The sequence below is a fragment of the Acromyrmex echinatior genome, chromosome 5 (assembly GCF_024713525.1).
Source record: "Acromyrmex echinatior isolate Ae372 chromosome 5, ASM2471352v2, whole genome shotgun sequence".
Classification (NCBI taxonomy): Eukaryota; Metazoa; Arthropoda; class Insecta; order Hymenoptera; family Formicidae; genus Acromyrmex; species Acromyrmex echinatior.
The window spans coordinates 11,962,405-11,986,916 of NC_141856.1; the positions used below are offsets into that span (position 1 = coordinate 11,962,405).

The 24,512-nt window shown below is 38.9% G+C and overlaps 1 protein-coding gene across 2 annotated transcripts in view; it reads left to right on the forward strand.

Annotated features, from left to right (window-relative positions):
* LOC147909805 (uncharacterized) overlaps positions 1-23,909 on the forward strand; it is a 40,492-nt gene extending 16,583 nt beyond the window's left edge. For both annotated transcript variants that reach the window (XM_087406621.1, XM_087406622.1), the window contains exon 3: positions 22,556-23,909. In XM_087406621.1, coding sequence (XP_087262747.1) covers positions 22,556-22,693 — 138 coding nt within the window. In that variant the 3' untranslated portion in view covers positions 22,694-23,909. The remainder of the gene's footprint in view (positions 1-22,555) is intronic.
* Positions 23,910-24,512: the final 603 nt, after the last annotated feature.

Sequence of the window (24,512 nt, forward strand, 5' to 3'; positions counted from 1 at the left end):
TGCTCGGTGACAGGCCGCAGAGGTTTAGGAAACGATCGCAAACGTTGAATGCGTCGGGGTGCGACGCCGATGGCACCGCCGAGAGTACACGTGGGACGAGGTGGAGGTAATCACTTGGTGATGTAGTTCCTGCGAAGAGCGGTGGAGAGAGGGTGAGGGTCGCGACGAGAGTGGGTAAGCGGACAAGAGGAGGACTGAGGGGTTGGAAACGGTATACGGCCTGCATCGCATCGCGGTGCACACGACCACCATCGGTACACACAGTGCCGTACAGAGTGCGAGTATTAGAGCGATTGACTGCCGGACGTAACCCGTACGTGCCGGCCGGTAACACGTGTAACATACTGCCGCCATGTATCTCCCTCTACCGTTCACGTGTTTATGTGGAATCGGGGTCGGTCGCCATCGCGGCGCGTTCACACATCCGAAAGACGAGCCGCATTTTTGCCCTTCACAAATCGTCGTCGAGCCACGTATTGCAGCTAGGCGAAAGTGAAATTGTAATACTTTCGCATGTGGCTCGTTATCTCGTATATATATATATATATATAAGAACCATTTGGATTGTACTGAGGAATTTTATGAAACTGTAGATTGTTACAAAAATGATATTAACTTTTTTAGCCAGTTATTATCGGCCATTTAATAATTCATCTTCATTTCCATAATTAAATATCTATAAAACTTGTTAAAAATAATTCGACTTCTGAATGGCGTTGTAATTTTATTCAAAACTGCACATGTTATATTTGCACATTTATAAAAAGGCAACGATTTAATGATGAATACCGATCCATGTAGTTCATCGATAATTTAAAGCTTGGATAATAAAGGGTCGGGACATTAAAACGCGAAGTAACTATCCCGAGAAACATTGCGCACACGGTCACATTTTTCGCAATGGAAATCGTTTGCAGACAGCCAAAGCGAGCGAAACAACGAATCAACCCGCGCGACCTCCGCGAAATCGCGCGCGTTACGAAACAAAGCTCGCTCGATCATGAAATACTGCTCGTGCCCCGGTCGCGTCCGGAGCGCACGGTGGCGAAGGGAGGGAGGGAGGGAGGGTGGCAGAGGGAGACGGGGTAGTTTAACGTAGGTAGGTAGGTGGTTTATAGTGATGCGACAAAAATGTAAATGCGATATCGTCCAGGATTCTGTGGTATAAATCTCGCGTTAATGTGTGGGGCGAACGACGTGGCGCTGACTACAGAAACGAGTCAGAGAGAAAGAGAGCGTGCGGGCAACGTGGTAAAAAGTGAAAGAGAGAAAGGGAGAGATAACCGGAGAGTCGACGCGAGATGGAAGAGAGAGGAGACATAAGAGAGAGAGAGAGAGAGGGGGGGGGAAGAGAGAGATTCCGTCGTAGCGTTCATTAGGAATCCCTCTGTCTCCCTCAGTGCCACCCTTGTGTACCGAATCGGAGCGGGGGAGGGAACGAGAAGAACAGAGAAAACGACAGGGAAGGAGGAAAGGAGAGACAGAGAGAGAGAGAGAGAGAGAGAGAGAGAGAGGGAAGAGCTCGGTGACAGAGTGAGAAGGAGAGGGTGGAAGAGCGAGGGTGCCGCGATAGATCACGCGGGCGGCAGCGCTCCTTCGAAAAACATCCATAAAACGCAGTAGGGCGGACTCAGCGACAATAAACTCTACATATAAATCTTGTCCTCTGACGCCGTGATACGCTGATGGCGAGCACGATAATCTCCGAGAATGCGGGTCCCTCTTCTTCCCCCTCCTCCTCCTTCTTCTCCTTCTTCTTTCTCTCCTTCCCGTTCCGTCCACTCTTTCCTCCCTCGCCACCGACCGACCGTTCCGCGCAGTCTTTCACCTCGGACGTTTCTTCGTCTCGTACGTACCACCGTACGGTGGATTGCATTTGCATTGCCAAAAGGGTAGAGTCCACGCGGGTCGAGTCCACGCGTGTCGCGGCAACGCGACATAACGAGAAACTCGAAAATACGCGCTAACATCATGAAAGATAGGCTTTAGATATTAAAAAAAAAAAACAGGCAAAATTAAGCAATGTAATTGTCTCGTTGGAATTCGGGGAAACGAAACTCGGTTCAAGATTATGGTGGTGCATCACGTGCGTCGGACGTCATACACCACGAGGAGAACAAAAGGAACGCGATTAATCTCGTTTCGCCGCGTGCACTCGGAATCGAAGTCGTTTAGGCCGAAGAAGCGTGGCTCCGTTACCCCGTGGATGTAGCCTGGAATTAAAGTCTCAGCCTCAACCACCCTCCTCCATCGTCCCCCGCCGCCGCTGCCACCAACGGCATCCCTTCGTTTCTACGCCACGTCTCGCCGTATCTTCGACCGTAATTCACAGCCCCCGTGCCTGCTTGCCGCTCCCTAAATGCTTCTAACTCCTATTCCTTCGGCGGGATCGAACAATGGCGCGTGAAATTTCAACTTTGAGCCTGCTCCCTCGCCCTTCTCGCCACCTGACCTTAACCGCCCCCTCTTACTGCAGGCAGTCGCGCGATCTCTCGCTCGCGTAATTTAATTATTCACTCGAGAGCCGAACTCGGCAGATCTTGGCCGACTACTATTCGTTCGCCGGCTTTTCTTGCGTTCTCCGGCGGCGTTAACTCGTCTACAGGATCCCGATCCGGCGTTCGCCGGATCTCTCGCGAGAGCCGGTCAGGAAGCAGTGGCAGAGGGGGGTGAAGAGAGAAGGAAGACAAGGAGGTAAGGGATACCGAAAAAGTGTACGGAGAAACGAGCCAGACACTTCCCTCCCTCTGATATCTTCTCTCTCCCGGCACCGCGTCACGTAAATCTTCCTTGCCGTACGGCGCGCTGCTGCTGCTGTTTAGTTGCAAGAACGATTCCTCCGCCAACGCCAGAAACAGATAAACCGACGAGCGTGGCGCGAAATGAATCATTACTTTTTATCGGAGCGGACAGAGCGTTGTTATACCGACGGTAATTAGCAAGCTTGCTCGGGCGAGCAGTGACGCTGAAATTTGCGTCGAATCGGCGAGCGCAGAGAGACACTCCTACACTTTTATGGGAAAAGAATGTGACGAGGGTAGTCTGGGAGATATCGCCCGGCGAGAGACACGAGGCGGCGAGTCGTGAAGGGGAGTCCCGCAAATATCTTTTACATTGGCTACTTTCCATAGAAACGTTGTAAATTCACCAAACTTTGGCAACTCCCTCCAGTGGAATTTTAGATCGTGTTAACGATCGAACTTGCGTGCCTTTATTACTCAGACATTCGACATACGACTTTGGAGAGAGTAGCGCAAAGTTCGCATGGGATTAAGCCACTCTGAGTCAAATTCTAGTCAGAATTTCATTCTCGCGATTTGATCGGTACATCTCAGTCTTCGAGAGTTTTTCTGGACCTGTGATTAGACTATTTTTAAAGATTAATTTCAAATCTCTATAATTACTTTTCTACTGTTTTAATACTGAATGTTGTTGATAGAAATAACGAAATTATCATAAGAAATGTATACATGTATTTATAAATTACATCAAATATAAATTAAAATCTTTTTCTTTTTTTTCTCTACATATCTAATCTTTAAACGCTTTTCTACAGGAAAATATCTATATACACTTATGCACTGAAAATAGTCTGGTACGGCTATCAAATGTTGAACGAAATAATTTCAATCAAATATGATCTAATAGATATAACTCAAAATCAATTAATGTAACTAAAAATAATTTTACTTTTATAAATATTTAGTATGTATTACCAAATATGATAATATCGTTCATTTGAATAATTACTAAATATTTACAAAAGTAGAATTATTTTATATTAACCACAATTTGATTAAAATTCTTTTCTTTAATATAAAAATTATTTTTCTCATTTAGTAGTTATTACCAGACTTTCTTCAGTATAGCATACTCAACTAAATTCATTTGCTTATAACTTTGATAAAAATGAAATATATATTATTAAAAAATTCTTTTTATCGAAACACCAGATATCAAGGAATATAACAATATCAAGCAAACATAAATATATATCTTCATTCATTTATATTTTATTTTTCAAATAAATTACAAATAATGAAAAAAGCTTTGAAAAACAATGGGGAAAAAGCCATATACGTCATATCGAAAAGGCATTTGAGAATTAATATCCCTTTAATATGTAAAATTATCTTTTGACATGGTGCGTTTCCGCATACGACGTGTTAATCTCGCGTCGACTGCGCCGTTTTGAGATCCCGTCGATAATCGACTCGGCGTTGGCGGTTAAGACAAGATGGATTTGTCACGCATCGCTGTCGTTTAGTCGATAAAGTGACGAGAGTCAGCCGGCGGTACAAGGTGCTAACTAGACAGAGCGGCACTCAATTATTACCGTCAGACCTCGTGTAGTTTAACTCATCCACCCCATTCCGGCGAGCCCTCCTCCCCACCTGCCCTCAACTAAACACTTTACGAGCAGCTTGCCTACACGTCGCGTGCGATCAGTGTCGTCCTTGCAACGCCTCTTATCGAAAATGGCAGCCCGTTAACGGCGTACACGTAGTCAGGTACCTCGCGCTCTCTCGCGCACCCACGTGTGCATAGGTGTCGACTAAGGCATCGCTTCCACGACGCGTCGTCGCGAGGATATGGTATCGACCATAGACGACGGAATGGCGATTAACGGCGCGAAATGCGCCGATGACTCGCCTCGAAGAACATCGGCGGCTGCCAATTCTGCTTGACCGATGAAAGAAAAGGATAAGAAAACGATTACTCTAACGTATATTAAACTATTACGTATAATTAAGTAATATATAGTAGAAAATAAATTTATTATTTAAAATATGAAATGTCGGTTACATATTTTTGATGACTCACTTTTGATTCTACGTTTCATGATTAGAAGCATAACTGCGAGATTGTATATATGCGAGTGTTCTGTTACTGTCGAAAGAAATTCTTGAACGAGGGAACCGCAAAAATCTGTCGAACTACTTGGTAGTCATTCTCTTCGGCTCTATATTCCATTCTTTCCTTGGCAAGCACGCGCAGGGACACGAATGTATCTCGGGCATTTCTCGCGTGGTAGGTGGCACAATGCGAAACAAATTTGTTGCCAGCACGCCGGATGATGTAACGCCGCGAAGATTTCTCTAAGGAATTCGCAGCAATGCTTGCATTCGTCGATTCGTATGGGGCGAGAAGTCTCTCTACACTGGCGGAAGTCTCCCGATACGCGCCGTTCATCGCGGGATCATGCAAGGAAAATTGGATGTGGAACTCCCGTCGAGATCGGTTCGAACCTTCCTCCGGAATTTCATCGACTATACAGGAAGATTCTCGTAACTCATGCTTTTTATCGAAAGTTTAACTCGATAAGCTAATGGAAACTCTGTCGATGCTTTAGAAAATATGACGAATAACAGATCGAGAATACAGACACGCGATCAAGATGTACATTTTTTTTTCTCTTCGTTCTTTAGAGATTCCTACATTATTTTTTTAAGTTCGATATAATTTGTAATAAAATACATAATAATTTCGCGAACAATTAATAGAGCAATTTAGACAATAGATATATACTAGAATCTCCTAAACATATATTTCAATAACTCAAGAATTCAAAATAATGCAAAGCGTATATAAAGAATGTATATAAAGAATGTCATACATTGTATTTAAGATTTAAATAGTTTTAGACAGATTCATTGTAATATTCGCATATATTTTTAGGAGATTACTTAATGACACGTTAATACCCGCTGATATTCACGCGAACACTTGGTACGTGCATACAAATACGGACTATTCTGGATTCGCGATATTTACGACGGAAATCCTTTTACCCTGCCCCACTCTCTATACATTTAAATTTAATCCCTTCTGAAATTTAATTCTTCGAAAACACGCGCGCAGCGTACATTCTGTTACGCCTCTTCGCTCGGTGGCAATTACCGCCAGCCGTGCTTTTGGTCCTACGACGTACGTTGCCGGTTGCCTCGAGACAACGAGACAATCAATAAACAACACGTGTAGATAACAATCGTGGGATAGAGACCCTCTATTTTCCGGGATGGCCACTGTAATTGCCGTACGTGTTTCGGCGAGCTTCACTTCGTCCACGCTTTCCAGTCCGCGCGAGACCAGATATGCGGAAAGCGTATGCGAATATCTCGAATTAGCAATTTTTCCGTCGAAGTGGCAGTTTAAGTAGTATTGCTGTATTTAATCAATATGTGTATAAATGCTGATTGAAAGAGTATAATACATTAATATATTAAGTATTTTAATATACGTGTATCAAATATTTTTTATATGTGCATTATTAATACATAATTGATTAATTGTAATCAATTATGTATAATAATAAGATAATTTTAAAAAATTTTCTCATCTACGATTAGAAAAATGTTTAACTTAAACATGGTATGATTTTATTGTTTTAAATTAAAATTAGATTATAAAAAAGTATGCGTAAATAAGCTATGAACAATTAAACTTGATGGATGAAATGTAAGGTATATTACAACAGCACGCTTTTCTTATAAATTAAATTATTTGAAGCAAATTTAATTATTCGTAACTACGAATGTAACTACGAAATATTTTATATATATATATGGGTGTGTGTATATTCAATTTTTATAAATCCATTTATGTCACATTAAATTAAAAGATTAACTAGTCTCTCACCGATATGCAGCTGAGTTGTAATACGTCCAGTTATAAAATAGCACCCAAAATAATTAATATTTTAAAAATAATTGTTACATCCATAAAACAATTATAAACAGATTTAGTTTTGCTAACAAATATGAAATAACAAATAGATTATTTACTGGTAGTTACTCTTCCATCTGATATCACCCCGTGCCTTTTCCTTTGCTCTCATTCTTTCTACTTCTTTATTAATTCCCCTAACACAACTATTTATTTGCGAAAATACGGTTAATTACGATCGCGCTCTAATCATCTAATATGATGAAACTTTGCAAATGCGCGCTCCCAGTGTTAATCAAATTGCACATTTTATTACAACGAAAAAATAACATGAGAAAAATATAATTGTATAAAGCTATATAATCGTATAAAGCTTCCACTCGATATCCGCGATGTCTGAATAATCCAACGAATGTATGTATCTTAAGGTGAAAAGCTTTAATTAAAATACAAACATTGAATTTATAATTATTACACGGAAAAAATAATTTTGCTGAAGAATTTAAAAATTTAGCAGATTAAAAAAATACAGATTAAAAAAAATTTTATTGAACCATCAAAATATGTAGGACGCTCAAATTAATTGCCAGAATGTTAAAACTTTTTGCACTACTTGAGATTGCTACATAATTATTTAGATGACCCAATAAAATTATTTTCAGTTTGTATCTACCTAAATTTTTAGATATTTCAGCAAAATCATTTTTTCCATGTAATCGTAAGTATCATGAAATAATAACATGCAATTACTTTCCTCTCTCGCTTCAATTTCATCAAATAAGTAAATCGTGAAAAATATCTATTTGGATAAATAATCGTTACTTCAATATGTTTAAGATCCGTTAATCACAAAAAATAATTAATCGCGGAGGATCATAGTTACCAACTATCCGTAGGGAATAACGTATTCTCGTAGTAGTTGCCAGGATCGCAGTTCGAGGAATAATGACACTACGACAGAGTGATTCACGCCGACTTGAGTTGCTATAAAAATGATAGTGCGACGATCTTGCGGAAACACAACGAAGCGCTGTTCAGTGCAAAAGAAAAGAAACATCAAGCTATGTAGTAATTAATATTATACATCGCAGCTATGAAATATTTATACCAATCTATGAAATAACAGAAAACTAAATATTCTGTTTCTTGTCTTTTCGATTATTTTGATTGATGAATTATTATTGTATTATCTAACGTTTGTCTAAAGAATAAAATTTGTCTTGTTTCGAACAAGTATTAGTATTAAATTATTATTTTTCGCCAAATTTTTATTTCGAAAATAAAATTATAAGTAAAATTGTGTTTATAATAAATCATTTTTTTCGCGATTTTTGCAAATTAAGAAAATGAAATCAAATGTTCTACAAGAAATGTAAGGTTTCATTTCATTGCAAACTATAAATTTCATTCTTCTCGGGAGGCAAAAATATAAAATAATAATAAATTAATTAATTAATATAAAGTAAATTATACAAATAAAGCTAAAAAAATGTTTCATGAATAAGTCGATAATCGATAATCGAATAAGTGTGGACGAGCGAAAACGTTTTTTCTTCTTCATAAACCTACTTCTGGAATCCTAATAAGAAGAACTATAGCGAGTCGCCATAAAATAACGGGCCTCTTTCGACAAAGAAACAACGTGTATTGCCAGTGGCAGTATTCTAGCTGTTCGTGGAACACCAAGGAACGTGCACGCGGTCTCTGCGACGAGGGTAAGAGATTTCTTCCCCGATGGAGATCGGAGGGGGGTAAGTCGGGACGAAGGGAACAAGAGCGAAGCCTGAGAATAAAGAGTGCGCGGATTAAGAATGCTTCCTCGGAGACGAGTTATAGTCGCTTCCTTCCCGTAGTTGGAATTAATCGGCCATTCCGGAGGCGATGCATTAACAGAGACAGAGGGCGCGCTACCTTTCTCCGCCCGACCCTCGTCGCCGCCACCCCTCCGGGAGTCGAATGACTCCTTTTATTCCGGACTCATTCACTTCGATACCCGCGATCGTTGACAATAAAACTTCCATCCTGGCGTACGGGTGCTTCGATTGTCGAAGAGGTTTGCTGAATCGTTATTTATTCATCGACACGCTCGGCTTGTAACGCTCGCTACGTATATACTGGTATCCAGGGATTAAATCTAAATTCACGTGGATGCCATCGACGTCTCAACTAGTAAAATTGAAGTTTCGAAAGACTACGGTCATTCCATATTAGGCAGCGATATAATCGATAAACCATATCCTTGTTGGAACGAGAAGTCAATCACATCTCGATTTTTCATGCTCGATATTAATTTATCTTATTATTTGTATAATTATATTATATTAAATTTCTAAGTTTTACAATATCTGCAGTATGTTTTAAAATAGTTTTATAAATCTATAGAATCATATATTATTAAATATATAATACGCAAATGGCAAATTAGTAAACAATCATTGATATTCTAGTAAAATGGAGCAATGCAGTCTATCAAGATTTAGTATGTCGATATGCATCGCAATACTTATATTCTTTAAAACTCGTATTTTCATTACGCACGATCACGATTACACAAGGACATAGAAAAGAAACTCTTCGTACGAACTCACAAGAATACTCAACTTGCAAGAATTCTTTGGATTAATGTAGAAAAAATATATAAGAGGCGCAAGGCGCATTCTCTCATTAAGGCTCACTAAGGGAGAGCAAGTTGTTAGAGGATGCCAAGAGATGCGATACGAAATTTTGATACGTGCTGTGCATTCCGCCTCTATCTCATACGCCCTCATTGCGCCGACGAAATCGCGTAAACGCGTGCTGTCTGTAGGCGGTTAGCGTAGAGACGCAGTCGGTACTTGAAGGTATAGTGGCGGTGGCGGGTAGAGAGGGCGTATCGCATGCAAATATACCGGAGAAACCTCGAAACTTAGCGCCGGCTAATTACAATCTTGACTTCACCCCTGAGCTTCATAACGGGTTACGGCGCCCGCCATGCCTGCCTTACCAACTTTTTGGCTTATTGTCCTTATGTACTGGCCACGAGGGATATCTAATCCACTCACACCTCCCCGAATACACACTCGGCGAAGGCCGCGATCCTAAACCAGCGACTTTTGTTCGGTAGCTACTTTCCGCCTCGTGTATAATTCGTAATTCGCACAACGCGAGACTTCACTCTCTTTCTCTCTCTTTCTCTCTTCTTTGCTAATCCCACTCCGGCAACGAAACAAAATTCGCTGTAGATTCCTGACTAATTTTAAATTCAACGCTACCTTACAGTCTACCTCAAAGAAAACGTGACTTTTGTTTACAACAACTTCTTTTAGGATTGCTTACAGCTCCAAAAAAACTATTGTATAAAAAAATCATATAAAAATTTCGTCACAAATCTGATTTTGTAATCAATCATGCTTCAATTGAAATTTTGAATTCTCAATTACGTGAATATAAGATTAATACATATAACTTTATGCATTTAGTTTTAATAAATTTAGTTTTAATAAATAGTTGGATAAATATTTTCGAATGCGTTATTTTGACTTTCTCAAAAAAAAATTCACGCTGTTCTGCGGAAGGCAAGGATATTCTTGGTCGAGTCAGATTCGGGGCTTTCGCGAAATCCATGGAAGAAGTTTCCACGGTGGCGCTTGCGCGACTTCGAGTAGCTTCTGTCCAAGAGAAGACGAGACAGGAGGCTGACGGAACAGGCGGTCCACTTAAAATCGATACCGGAGTGCAGCCGTCTCCGTGGGGTGCAATTCCCATGCAAATGAATTGCACCGACACTGGCTCTGCGCAGCGAGAGGGATTGATTTTTCCAAAGTCTCGTGGCACTGCGTCGTGAACTCTGTCCGGTAAATAAGATTTCGCTAGACTAGAAAAGTATATATTTCGTATCTCAGAGATGACTGAATCATATGAAATAATTAATTTTTTATTCTTAATGTACGAAATTCTATTCTTTTGACAAAATCTGAAAGTACAATAACAAATCGTATCAGAATTTAACTTACACACATGTAAACTAGCAAAGTTTATATATCTAATCTTGATTTACATTGAAGTTAATTTAGTTTGAGAACTGGTTGACATTTTGCATTCCTCAATCATGGTAATTAGAAGAGGCCTTACTCATTGCATAACCGAGAAATTTCTGCGAATACTGAACGCATGTAAATTAGAAATATCACTGATATGGATAAAGATATAGACAAAGATGATTTAAAATAAATCGAAATATCTGATTTTGTAAAGATGTAGAAAAGCTGTATATACATTTAACATTGTTATTCCATAGTGTACATAATTACCGCGCTTTTATCATTTTTCATTTGCCTTAAATAAATTTCTCTTACTGAAACTCGGAAATCATATTAAATATCAAAGTTAGAATTTAAAAAAATCTACTAATTATTTGTAAAATAATTAACAATTTTAAAAACATTATTTTTAACAATGGTATTATTTATTATTTAAAGAGAAGAATAACAAGTCATCGATTAATAAGTAAATTTTGTTTTGTAGAAATATTTAAAAAATTATTTGATTTTAGATTTATTTTTTAATATTTCTTCAAATTAATGTGATTTACAAAGAGCGTACGCAAAATTATTTGCAGAACTTTCAAATTAGATAATTGAATACATTCATTAATGGACGTATACGTAGAAACATTTTAGAAAACACAAGCAGAATTAATCTTACATCAGAATTAATCACAGTAGTGGAACGAAGAAAGTGCACTGTCCAATTAAGTATCGTTCATCAACATTACTTACAATTAGATTCAGAATTTCTAATCGAGATATCGTGCACGGCGGATGCAAGAAACTTGTCTCAAGTCACCTTCATTATTTGAGCGATAGCAGAGCTATATTTACGATGCTTTCCGGGCAATCAATATCCATGACAAGATGTTAATATCTTTAAATTTGATCTCTGAAATTATTGTTGCTATTAATGAACGGTCGTATCACATGTATACAATATTGTATCTATAAACGTAAAGGTAAACTCGAGCCTATTTCAAACATTTGAAATGTTTAATTAAGATGATTACATACATAATGCAACATGATATTTTCAATGTGTAAAGAAATAATGATAGGGGATATTGTGACCAAACGGGTTGAAAAGATAGATTTGTCTGACAATAGCAAAGATAGTGAGTAGCGTGAAAGAAAATTCTTGGTTTCAGACGAGTGAGCAACTCAAATTAAGCATTTCCATATAAGTATTCAATTTTGAGTATTTTATGTAAATTGCAATAAAAGAAACACCAGCTAAAGTCTTATAAATGCAAAATAATTTTTTAAGAAAATCTCATAATTGAAAAAAAAATCCCCATTACTTCTAATAAGCAAACGTGTTAGATTTTTTAAAAGACATGTCTAAGATCTTGATAATAAAAAAAAATTCATGAACTTGCTTTTTCTCTCCTGTAGGCTAAAGCTTTACTGAAATAATAAGAATCTGATAATAGCTACTAAAGTTAAATGAAATAATTTCAATCAAATGTTCAGTTAATGTAACAAAAAAGAATTTTACTTTCCTAAATATTTATTACGAAATATGATATAACAAACCATTCGATAATAATTACTAAATATTTAGAAAAATAAGATTATTTTTAGTTATATTAACTGATGGACAATGTAATAAAAATACTTCAACATTTAGCAGCTATTACCAGATTTTTTTCTCATTATCAGTATACGGATCGTATACATTAGCTTATTAGATATATAAAGTAAAATTCATTAAACATGAACATGACAAAATATAAAGCAATCTGTATAGTGTATCAACAATGATCATTTAATGGATAAATAGTACAAGGTGTCGGTAATAATTAACCGCCGTGCGTGTGCATAAGCGCCACACGTGGGCACATGTTTACGCGGATTCACTGCACGACGAGGGACGCTTATGGTGCCCGTCGCGTCGTTTCGCACCTCTCGGTGCATCAAGAGGGAAGAGAGGCGGATCGCCATTATTATTCCGAGTGATGATTATACGCGCAACCACGGCTGTACTAATTATCCGGGTCATGATGGATCGTTTCCGTACGGAAGGCATGCACCCGAACAATACTTAGTTATTTCCATTAAGGGTCCGATGCGGAGATCGTAACACCGACGCGTAACAATAATTAATCACTCGCGTATTAGCGGCCAAGGTTCGTTTAAGCCGGGACAAGCGTTTCGAGATTAGATGAGCACAACCGACGCCTGCCTCGGAACTGGACTTCCGGCTCTCGACACTTGGCTGCCGCGCGATTACTCGGGCTTTTTAGAGAAAAAAAGTATAGGAAACTTTACGCGACCGACGTCTCCTTAACATGCACGCAACATGGACACTTTATTCCATCATGCGGATTAAAAATTAATCTTTAATCGTATCGTTAATTTTATTATTAATATATATATATATATATAACATTATATCTCGTTTATTTTTTATAAATAAAACGACTAACTCCAAATTTTCATAAAATAAATTTATTTAAAATAACAAATTGATCTTGAAGAGACATACAACATATTTTCAAAAATATATGATACAGAAAGGGAGTACTGCCGCATACGTTTGAAACAGGTCATGCAATCACTGCAAATGCAGTAAAAAGTAATGCATTCTCTGTAATTTTCTGTGTAATGTCCATGTAACGTGTAATAAAATTTTGATTTATAGAGGGCAATGAAAAATCTATATCCTTTAATCAAATTTGTGCCGTGCAGACACTCTTAAAAAATACACGCAATAGAAAATATGAACATTTCGCAGAATGGTTTTCGCGAGCGGGACATAATATAATTCCATTATGTAATTTCGCATGTTGCATTATTCCTACCGCATGCACGATGTTAACTGAATGTTCCGTGTCAATGTGTTTACAATGCCCGCGGCTATAGTTACAATGTAAATGCTCTGTCCAGAATGTATACCGTTTCGCGATTCACATTCGAGAACATCTCACTGAGCGAATGCACCCTTCCAACCGAATCACGTTTGCTGTTAATTACTGCATTTATAGCGAATACGTAATTTATATTATAGCACGTGTCCAATAAATCTTCAGGTGTTTGGCGTCACCTTGTATTATGCTAAAACCATGCCTGTGGCACAAAAAAATAAGTGGCCGTCCGATCCTAATAATGAAACGAGTGGCAATTAACCGACGGAGATAAGATAGGACTGTTGCGAAGCGAAAACTCAAATAAAGGTCTGAGCATATTACCGGTTCAGCTTGCATGGTCCGAATGCATTTAGCCTTTAGCTGCTAGGAATCTTGTACTTGCATTTGCTAATACGAACCATTTAGTTAGACTGCTGAATAAAAGCAGCGTTTTATTGTGTGAAATAAAATAGATTCTGTTCTTCTGAAGAAATTCTATTTTAAGTATAAACTGCACTTACTCTAAATATGCATGCTATGTATATTTTTTGAACTATTGATACTTTACATATGTAAATTGCAACTTTTTAATATTAAAATGCATACATTACTATAAAAACTAATGAAAAATTAGTTCAAATACTCACACATATATTTCGCTCCAAATAAATAAAAATAAAGGTTACATCTCGTATTTAAAATGTATGAACAAGAATTGAAAAAAAATTTCTTATTTTAATTATATATAAAGATTCTTTGATATTTGGAATTAGAGAGCATGGGATTAATTTAATTTTTAGTTTCCGTTTAATTACAACCATTAATCGGCGATCAATATGAAATAAATTGATGCCTAAGTTTCTATCGCGGCGCGTAATCTCTCGCAATCTAGTTCAACGTCCTAAGAAAATAGAGAAATGCAATTTCACGTCCACAGGAGAAAATTATGACCACGTTATTGTTATTTCTCCCGGTAGCAAGGACCGAGATCAAGACGCATAAATCAGTCACCGCGACATCGTGGAGCAAGACACATGTCGTGCACTAATGCGAGATAGCTTAGCCAAGTAAACACCGCGAAATTCTAAGAAGAGCATAGTTACGTCACTGTAATGTCTTCTCCTATTATCTTCGCGAATTATTTCTATCATTTCAACACTATGTTGATGGACGGAAAGGTTGATTCAAAACGTTAATAACAGCAGCCTTAAAATTCGAGCCTTAAAAATTGCTTGGAATTGTTAACCAATAACTGATAAATCAAACATTGTTTGTATAATAGGAATCAATGGGAAAAATTATATCTGTTAAAGTTAGGTTAGTTAACATAACCTGAATATTAAAAATTAGATTAGTTTATATATTAAATTAATTATATATTAAACTAATTTTGAAAATATTCATTCAACGCTAACGTACAATTAAAACGATTGGGTCCAGGATTAGTTTTTGGGCAACGTAAGTCCTAGTTATCCCCGAAGCAGCATGGCCGAAAGTTTCGGCTTATAATCATTCGTAGTAAAAAAAAAAAAGGGATTCGTATATCTTTCGATCTTTGCGGTCCTCTTAATTTATAGACGGACCAGTTCTCGGATCCATAAATCGAACGGCAAGCTCGTACGTGTGGGACGGTCGAGAAGGGCGAAAGAAAAGAGGAGGGGACGAGTAAAATGACGTTTTTACGACGAGCTGCCTGCGTAAACGAGCGAATCGAACTTCTTCCTCGCCTTCGCTTTGATCTGTCATCCTCGTCGTCGTGCGATGAGACGAGCTCGCCGTCAGCATCAACCGACCGACGTGCGGGCTCCGTCGGGCCAATTTATGATAATGAATCCGGAGATTTATCGCTGGCTTCTCGCTACGACGAGATATTAAGCGAGCCAGCGCAAAATTAGAATTGGCGCAAGCGAGTCACGTTGCCTCGCTCTCTCGCTCGTTTATGCGGCGTCGTCGCCTTTGCGACATCTTCGTTACATTCGCCGAATATTCATCAGAAGATTCACGAACCTCGATTAGTTCGAATCAGTTGCGTGATACGCGCCAAATATTCGCGAAATACATTACGAAATGTTCACGTGTTTTGGAAAGAAAAGATCAATTTAATATGTAAAGTTAGGATAATTATTTATTTTTTTTTTTTTTTGCGAATGTCTTAACTTGATAAAGTTAATGCAGAATAGAGATTCTATACTAAATAAAAACAGAAAATAAAGATTATTTTATTAAGATGTTACATAAAAAATCATATATTAAATCTTTATCGTGCATCACAAAAAGTACAATTTTGCTTGAAGTACATATATAATAATTTATATAAACAGATCTGAAAATAATTAGATCTTCGAAATAATTACGTAGAAATCTCAAGCATGATAAGCAATATTACAAAAAGTTTTAACGTAACAACCAGTTTAAGCGTCCTATTATTTTAATGATCCAACTAAATTATATTCAGATCTGTATCTAACTAAATTTTTAGATACTTCAGCGAAACCATTCTTTTCGTACAGTTATATGGATATATTTAAAAGATCTATGATCAAATTTACATATACATGAATAACGTACAAACCTACTAAAATTGTGAATTGAAACTCTATTATAATATTTCTTTTAATTTCTTGCAGATTCAAAATTGATTATTGCCAGCTGAAAAAGTGGAGAATTTCTATTCGTTTCATTCTATGTTTCGATTGGAGAGATAATATTTCTTATACATTTCCGTGTACATACAATAATTGAAACTCTTAATTGACCGACCGAAATGACCGCGCTGGAACGAGCTGGACGAGACGTAAATGCATTAGACGTAAATGAAGAAACAGTAGGAAGCAGCGATGTACGTGCACACGCGCGCCGCGTGCGAGTCGCGGCCGAAATTTTCTTGCGCTACGAGGAAGGAGCAGCGCGACGGCAATGCATTAACCGAACCGTCGTGCCGTGAGTTCGGCTCTACGCTAATGAAACGTAGCAGAAATATCTCGGTCGTTTAATTAGAAGCAATAAACGGAAGGAGTTCAATTGCCTGGTGTATCCGTACAAGCTCACCATTCCCGAGTCGTTTCACCCGTCTAGAGCGAATACTACCCGGCTTTTCCGTCGACCTTCCTCACGATACACCCTCGCCACCCTCCCATAAGGTGCCTCACACCATTACCAGCGTAAGACCACCTCAGTATTTCTCCTTCTCTGCCTATATGCTTCTACCTTCCATCTCCCTCTTCCTCTCAATTCTTCCTTTTTCTTCCTTTTTCGACTTTTGAGCGTTCACACGCAGACTCCTCTATAATTCCGATACCAGTTCCAATATTTAATGCCCAGTTTCTTCCTTTACCGCGAAACATCCTCGGTGAGGATGGCTAGGTCCCTGAAGAGGGGAACGACCAGCAAAGAGCGTAGAATGAGCCTAGGCTCCGGCGACGTTCGATAAGTACGCGCTACCGCGATTAAGCTTTCATGAGTGCCGGCCGAGATCGTGGAGAGTGCCGTTCATCCGATATGCACAGACAACTGTGTGACGAGACTCCGTTACAGGACCCCAAAGACCCGCCACCATTTCACTCGGTAGGGAAGGGAAACGCGGTCTTCCTATGCGTTAGAAGACCGCAGAACCCCGAATACCTTGTCGACGCGCACAGACTCGAGCTCTATCGGAGATAAATTATCCCTGGTAGGAATATTATTTCGTTGAGCAACGTATCTGTGCGCCGCTGATTGGATTTTTATGGACGAGCGAGCAACGCGCGCTGTATGCTGGCCTCGTTACTGGTAAAATGGAAAGTCGACACTCTTTTCCATCCAGATATGTCGCTTTAATGAAAAAGAACGGCTGCTGTATCTTGATCGTACTACATTCTACGTTAATACCAATTTGTAAGACTAATGAAAAGCACCGGAATCTTGCGTCAGCAATTATCAATTTTTCATGTCGGTTATGATTTTAATAAAACGTAAAAACAGAAGCTTAATATTTTTACTCTTTACGAAAACTTAAGAGCAATGCGCGTTGAAAGTATCGTACTGAGAAATATATACATATTAAAATAAAAGACTTTGTATATCAATTTAAAATCAGATGCGACGTCGTTGCGATGGGTTGAAACAGTTGGACGATGGAATACGGTGTCAAAAAGCGAGGGAGATCGTGACGAACGCAGTGCATAATCAAATAACGAAGCAACGTGCAGTTTTATGGGCTGGTCGGAGGTCTATGTGTCGCGCGACGTGCGATACGGCGCTTGAAACACATGCGATGTACGAAAATGCGAGTTTAATAAAAGAACGAATGTCACGGTTACACACGACGGGTTAACGACTGAATTAACACACCCGTGGATGAAATAAAAAAAAACTGACAGTACAGTTGCGTCGTTCTTTGACGTGGCAAGTGACAGATCTACAATAGAGAAACGTAGATGATATAGAGGGCAATATTTTTAATCCTAAAAAAAAATGAATAAAATAATTCGAATATATGCAAAAATATTATATGATTCGTTTTTAGAGTTCTTATAGGATTACTTAAGAATGTATTACACAGTATTTTTTTAACAAAATGAAAAAATTATACATCTATATTGTTTTTGAAAGTAATACAAAAAGTAAGGTAGTGATTTAAAATAAATAAAATATTATTTCAATAAAAGAAATAGATATTTTTAAAGTGGTTATTTGAAAAAAAATAATTAAGATAAAATGAGAAAATTTTCATTTAATATTTCATGTACTGCAGCCATGATTCGGAATATTATTGTTTTCATATACAACTTCAACGACAATGCTTCAACTGTGCTCCGATTTCCGAGACAGAAAAGTGTCAGATTGACGAATCATGCACGTTGATCAGATCAATGTTTGACTGCAACACGAGTTGTTCGTACAAGACAAACTTCAGAAGCATGTCGATCCTCTACATGCTTCTGAAGTTTGGCTATTTAAATTCGGGACACCCTGTATATGCATCAAACAGCGAAAAATAAAAGCTTTTCTACATTTTTCTAGGATTAACAGGTAGATACTACATTTAGTTCTCTTTCTCATACACGCATAAGCAAAAGCGTTTGCCGGACGCGTCTTCTCACCGTTTTTGTACGCACGGGGTCGGTTTTTAGTCTACGCCACGAAGGTGGCAGAATGGCATAACGGCGATAGTCTGGCCGGTACATTAGCAGCAGGTTTAATTACAAGGCCGAAGTGGTGGCAGCAATAGTGGCGGCAGCTTGGAACGGAGTGCTCGCGAATACTCGCCTCCCCCCGGTGCTATATTGATTCCCGAGATTGTCCAGTCGCGGAAAAGAGCGGAAAAGGTAGTCCTCTCGAGTATGTGAACTGACAACTGAGAGTTGCGAGAGGGTGCGAGGGCTTGCGCTTGGCTCACAAAACATGTTCATTGTCTCCTTTCTTCGCAGTCACCCTTTCCTTTATGATCATCAACTACATCATGTACCACTGTTGGATTGGCCTCAAATTGGTGTCAAGCGACAAATCAAACAGCAATCGTAAATGGTAGAAAAAAAATAAAAAATTGCCAGGATTATTTCGCGTACTTCGATACAGTTTCTTCGCGTCATCTGAAAATTCTTCATTCGATAACTGAATTGCGCCAAAAATTTCATAAATTTTATGTCAATTTGGGCAAAATGAAACGAATGATAATTAACAATTATATTCCTTCTAAAGGAAATATTATTGGTTATAAGAACATGTTATGCGAAGTAGATACATGAAAATTTTACACGTGAGCATATATTACATCCAGTGTACGCTCGAATCAGCAATCTTACGTAGCAATAAATACTAGCACGTCGTACAAAAACTATCTCGTACATACAATGGATACCGGTACCGTCCCCCGATAGCCGGTAGCGACGCACCGCGTATTTCGTCGCTCCTTCCATGCAGTACCGTCTACGACTGGTTGTCCTCTTCACGCTGTGCCGATCCCTCCGCACGCGCCTTTTCTTTCAGCCAAAAAATAAATCGTGGCGGTGGCCGATGTAACGGGGAACTTACGAGCGTAGATTCGGAGCAGAAAGACAAGACGCATCCTATGAATAATGGATCACCAGTGGCTCATTATACGGGTGAAGGGTCAAGGGCACTTTTATATGTGAAAACATGGACGGTCGGGCGGCCGAGTAGGGGCCGGGTAGGACTATCGCTCGCCATTCATTCTGTGCCGCAAAAGCTCCTCAAGTTCCGCGAAGGGAGAGACACATCTCTCCGTAGTACTTGGCCTGTTCTGTCAGACTCGTAAATATCTACCGATACACTCGATGCTAATCCGAATATAGATGTGCCTTCGTTTTCTGTTGCCGATTAGTATACTATATGAGAGATGTTAAACAAAAGCCGCATTCCTACAGCGCCAGTTAGATCATTTTTCATGTGGAATATTTTTTTTGTTCCAAGATAAATCTGTTCCAATACAATTTTAATAATAATTTTGTGTGAACGTCAATTGATATATATTATAAAAATTTTTACAAATTACATTTAATTTAGAATAAAATACAGTTCATATTAGAAGTATCTAGCAAAAAGTTTCTTAACACTCTAAATATATTAAAACAGAGAAAAATAGAAAATTTCTTTTGATAAGGGGGATTAGAAATTAAAATTCAATTTATTTTTTATTCTATTCAAATAAGCATAAAATATAAATTCCAAAATAAATCTCTAAATATAAATTTCAAAATCTCGCAGAAAATAATACCAAAACATAGACCCGATTAAGTGTCACAGTCCTCTTCGCGTTATCTAAATTATTTCCTTTATCGCCTATTACGAGACACTTCCCGATGTTATTTCATCCTCGAGTGCACCACAAAGAGCACGAAGATCGACGCGTCGCTTCGACTTAAGGGTTGCTCCATCGACCTCGCGACGTCACACGGTAGAATCACCCGAGCTTAGGTTTCGTGGAAAGGTGGCGGGTGCTTCCTTTCGCGAGATGAGAAAAAGACGGGGAGGAACGATAGTAGAAGCGGCGTCATGAGCCAGTATAATTAAGGTAGAAGAGATCCGAGCGAGAGGCAAGGGTCTAAGGGTAGATGGGTAGGGAAAAGAGATGGCAAAAGAGAGAGAGAGAGAGAGAGAGAGGGAGGGAGGGAGAGAGAAGTGCCCTAGATCACCGGACGTCTAGCAGCGGAGCTGTGAGCGCAGATAAGGACCGCCACGGCGACGGCCAAGATGGACGGCCGACCGGTCTCAGCACTAGCCGGGCTCTCTCTACTCCGCTACCACGTCGCTACCAAGCGAGCATCTCCTCCGCCTGCCTCCCCCTGGTCCCTAGAAGCTTCCTGGGGATCCTTATTTATACGTCGTCGGCCCAGACTAACGCCCATTGTCCCATTTCACCCCCGAGGTAATCTGCCGGACGCAAATCTAAGGCCCTGATCCTGCGGGCTACCACGAAAATCTATGACGCCTTTAATTTACACGCATACCACACTCCCGTCCTCTTACTGCCACCGATTTCTGTCTCGAGTCGCGACAAGTGGGGCCCTAGACAGTCCCTTATATGCGGTGTCGAAGACTAATGAAGACACTCTCAACCGACGAGCCACGTCCTTGACCGACCGACCATAGTAATCGTTAAATTTCGTTCCAGTAATGGAGGAGGGCTACTTCAACGTGTTATTTTAATGACGAGAACACGATGCTCATAATTCTTTTAAATAAAATAAATATATACCTGTAACATGTAAAAATATAAGGAATATGCATTTAAAAAAAAAAAGATTAACTAATAATCTTTCATTAGCAAAAAAAAAATAAAAAAACTAATAATTATCTAAAAAAATATATAATAAAAATATATTAAAGAGAAAAAAAGATTGGAACAAAGAGGATTGCATTAAAGCTATTTATTAACATGTAGCACTTGTCACGTGAACGCTTGAAATATTTTACAACCCATCGTGTCCCTACATCGACCGCAAATATTAAACTTTCCTAAGCACACGACCAGACACGACGATGCGATCTACAGAGGCGAACGTGATGGAAGATGGGGTTGCGAGTGTGCGTGTGGCAGGAGGGGGATTGGACGATGTTCCTTCCAAAATCGAGGAAGCGCGCCGGGGCGATGGTCTGGGTCAAATATTAACGTCGGGCCCGATAATTGCGAAGTAGATTGTAGGAAGGGAGGGCTCCGCAGCCGCGCGATCGGGCGAACCCGGAGTCCTCGTGCCTGATAGCATCTCGCCCTCTCCATAAATATGTCGCAGTGAGCTTAACCCCCTTGCCTATCTGCGAGGCACGAAGTAGGGGAGGCATTAATGTCAAACCGAGACGCGAGTTATGGCTCCCCCGTCAATTCCCAATGAATTCAGCGTTTTCGGCAGGGAATCGATGTGTTCCGACGAGCGACTGAGCGGCCTCGCTCGCCAAATCGCACGCCATTTTTTACGGTTTTCACAAAAATGCACGGCGCGTTGCTACCCTCTGTTGTCGAATGATCGATTTCAACTTGTGAAAAAGCCCGTCATTTCGTGACAACGGTAGAAACTGTATTACGTAGGTGATACATTTTTATGCTACGAGTGGGAGAGAAATATGATGTGATAACGTGCAAGAGCTGTTTCTAATCATTTCTATAAAACGGTATGACTTTTTTTGTACTTTGAAAGCACTATTCATTTTTATATCGAAAAAGTGATAGAGAAAAAGAGAGCATGTAACATGATCACAGAACGTGATATTTTAATATCAGATAAATAATTTTCACTCGTCTCATAAATTATTTTCGCATGTATATTTCGATACACGAGATGATTATAGAAATTATTAACTTAAAATTAAAATATATAATATCAAAGTTATAATTCATTATAAAAATAATTTAATTAATTAACAACAAAATATTAAAAGATTCAAATCTGTGATAATGTTACATATGTGATGTGCTTATATTGTCATGTACATTATTGTACATACAATGGACGAGACTTGCAAGTAACGATTGAAAATACGAAAGCGACTTAAACTTTTTTTTGTTTTTGTACACAGGTTGTCGATGGCAATCATCGATCATCGTGTCGTCGCACCGATGTGGTACTCGAAGACGTATCTTGTGTTTGTGAAACGAGGAAAAGACCGATTGATGTTCGCCGTTCGACAGTGATGGAACGCGACATCGTTTCTTGACACGAACGACCACCCGATGATTATAATTACATGTTGACGATATCGAATTTGACGGTGATTTTGTAATTTTGCAAAATTTAAACAATTCAACCTAATGCTACAAATAATAAATATTGTCAATATCGGAAAGAAATCTTATCGCTCAAAGTTCTCTCTTATCGTAAATATTATACTCGGCAAAAAATGGCTGGCTTTTCAAAACATCTTATCTTTGAGAGAGCTTCTCGCGAACCCTTGAGAGATCATACGGCGTCATAGTCGTGAAAAAACGCGTCTTTGACGATGTCTTGAGTAACAATATGGTTACGATACGATAGCTTCGGTGCCTTCGAGAAGGATCCGGTCTTTTGTGAACCGATCGATGGTCGAAAGAGAAGCAACTTCGCGGCTTTCATGCGGGATCATACGAGCGAAGTGCAGACGCGATTTCGCGGTGACTTCTCGTAGGTGATACAAATAACGCAATCAGTATGCAGGGGGTTCATGCATATTTCAGAGGGGGTTACGACGGTGGCCGCCGCTAAGAAGGGTTTATGACGGGGGTTGATCCGAGGATCCCCATCAAACCGCACGAGTCTGAATATCGAGGCGAAGCCGGGGGCAGGGGCAGACCTCTTAACTCCTGCAAACTCATTACAATAAATCAAGCTTTGTTCTTCGACCGAGCAAGGGCTGGCTAAATTCTGCGGGTGGTAACCCTTCTGCCCGTCCCACCTTCATTCCCGTGTCGTCTGTGCCGCACTCGTCTGTTACTTGACTTCTGGTGCTTGCCACGTTTGTTTCTTAGATTCGTATATAACGATCGCATTTATCATGCTTTACAGGGACCGTGAGTAACGATTATGATAGCATAGCGTTGTTCTATCTATTTATCGCTCTCATAATTAGTATGAAAAAATTACACACACACACACACACACACGCACGCACACGCACACGCACGCACATATGCTAATTATGCTAGTTACGTTTGTTTTCAGAAATCTATATAATTTATTTAATTATCATTAATAAAATTGAAGTTTATAATTTGATCTATTTTAATAGGAATCAAAGTAAGTAATTTATCACTTACATATAAGTAATATTATCGTTTCTTATTTGATTAATGTGAGAAAAAATAGGTTTTCAATATTCTTTATATCAATAATGAATATTACTTCTGAATTAATATATTTTCACTTACATATTTCCATGTATCTGTTGACAGTAGTAGTTAAAAATGAACAAATTCTTATTAAGCAAAATTCTTTATCTTGTATAAAAGAAAAAAATTAATTTTAATAAAAAAAAATTTCCACCTTTCATCACTTGTTTTACCAACATTAAAAGTTGATAAAAATATAAGTGACTGAAAAAAAACTTGAAAGTTCAAAAAATTTATTTGGCTATTTTAATATGTTAAAACTTTCTTGCATCGATATATATATATATTAAAATTTCATTGAAAAAATTATAGATGATGCAAATCCATCAACAACGTACAACTTTCGTAATTCGTTTAATCGTTCGAAATATAATTTAATATATTTAAAAAACGGTTTTTATATATTTATAACAGCAACAAAAAGGGGATATCGCTGATCTTGTGGTAGAATTGCGGTACGGATTTGTACAAGAGATACAGAGGGATATCAGGCAGATGTTGCATTCTGCGGAGCTCCACGTGCTACAAGCGTCGACATTGACTAATGATGGCGTGGCGAAGGGGGCGAAGGGGTGCTAGAGGGCCAGACAGCGCGCCCTGGAACAGAAAATTCACCCAAGTTCACGCGACCTGTTGCACCCCCTAGCTCACCGTTTAACCTATAACCTGCCC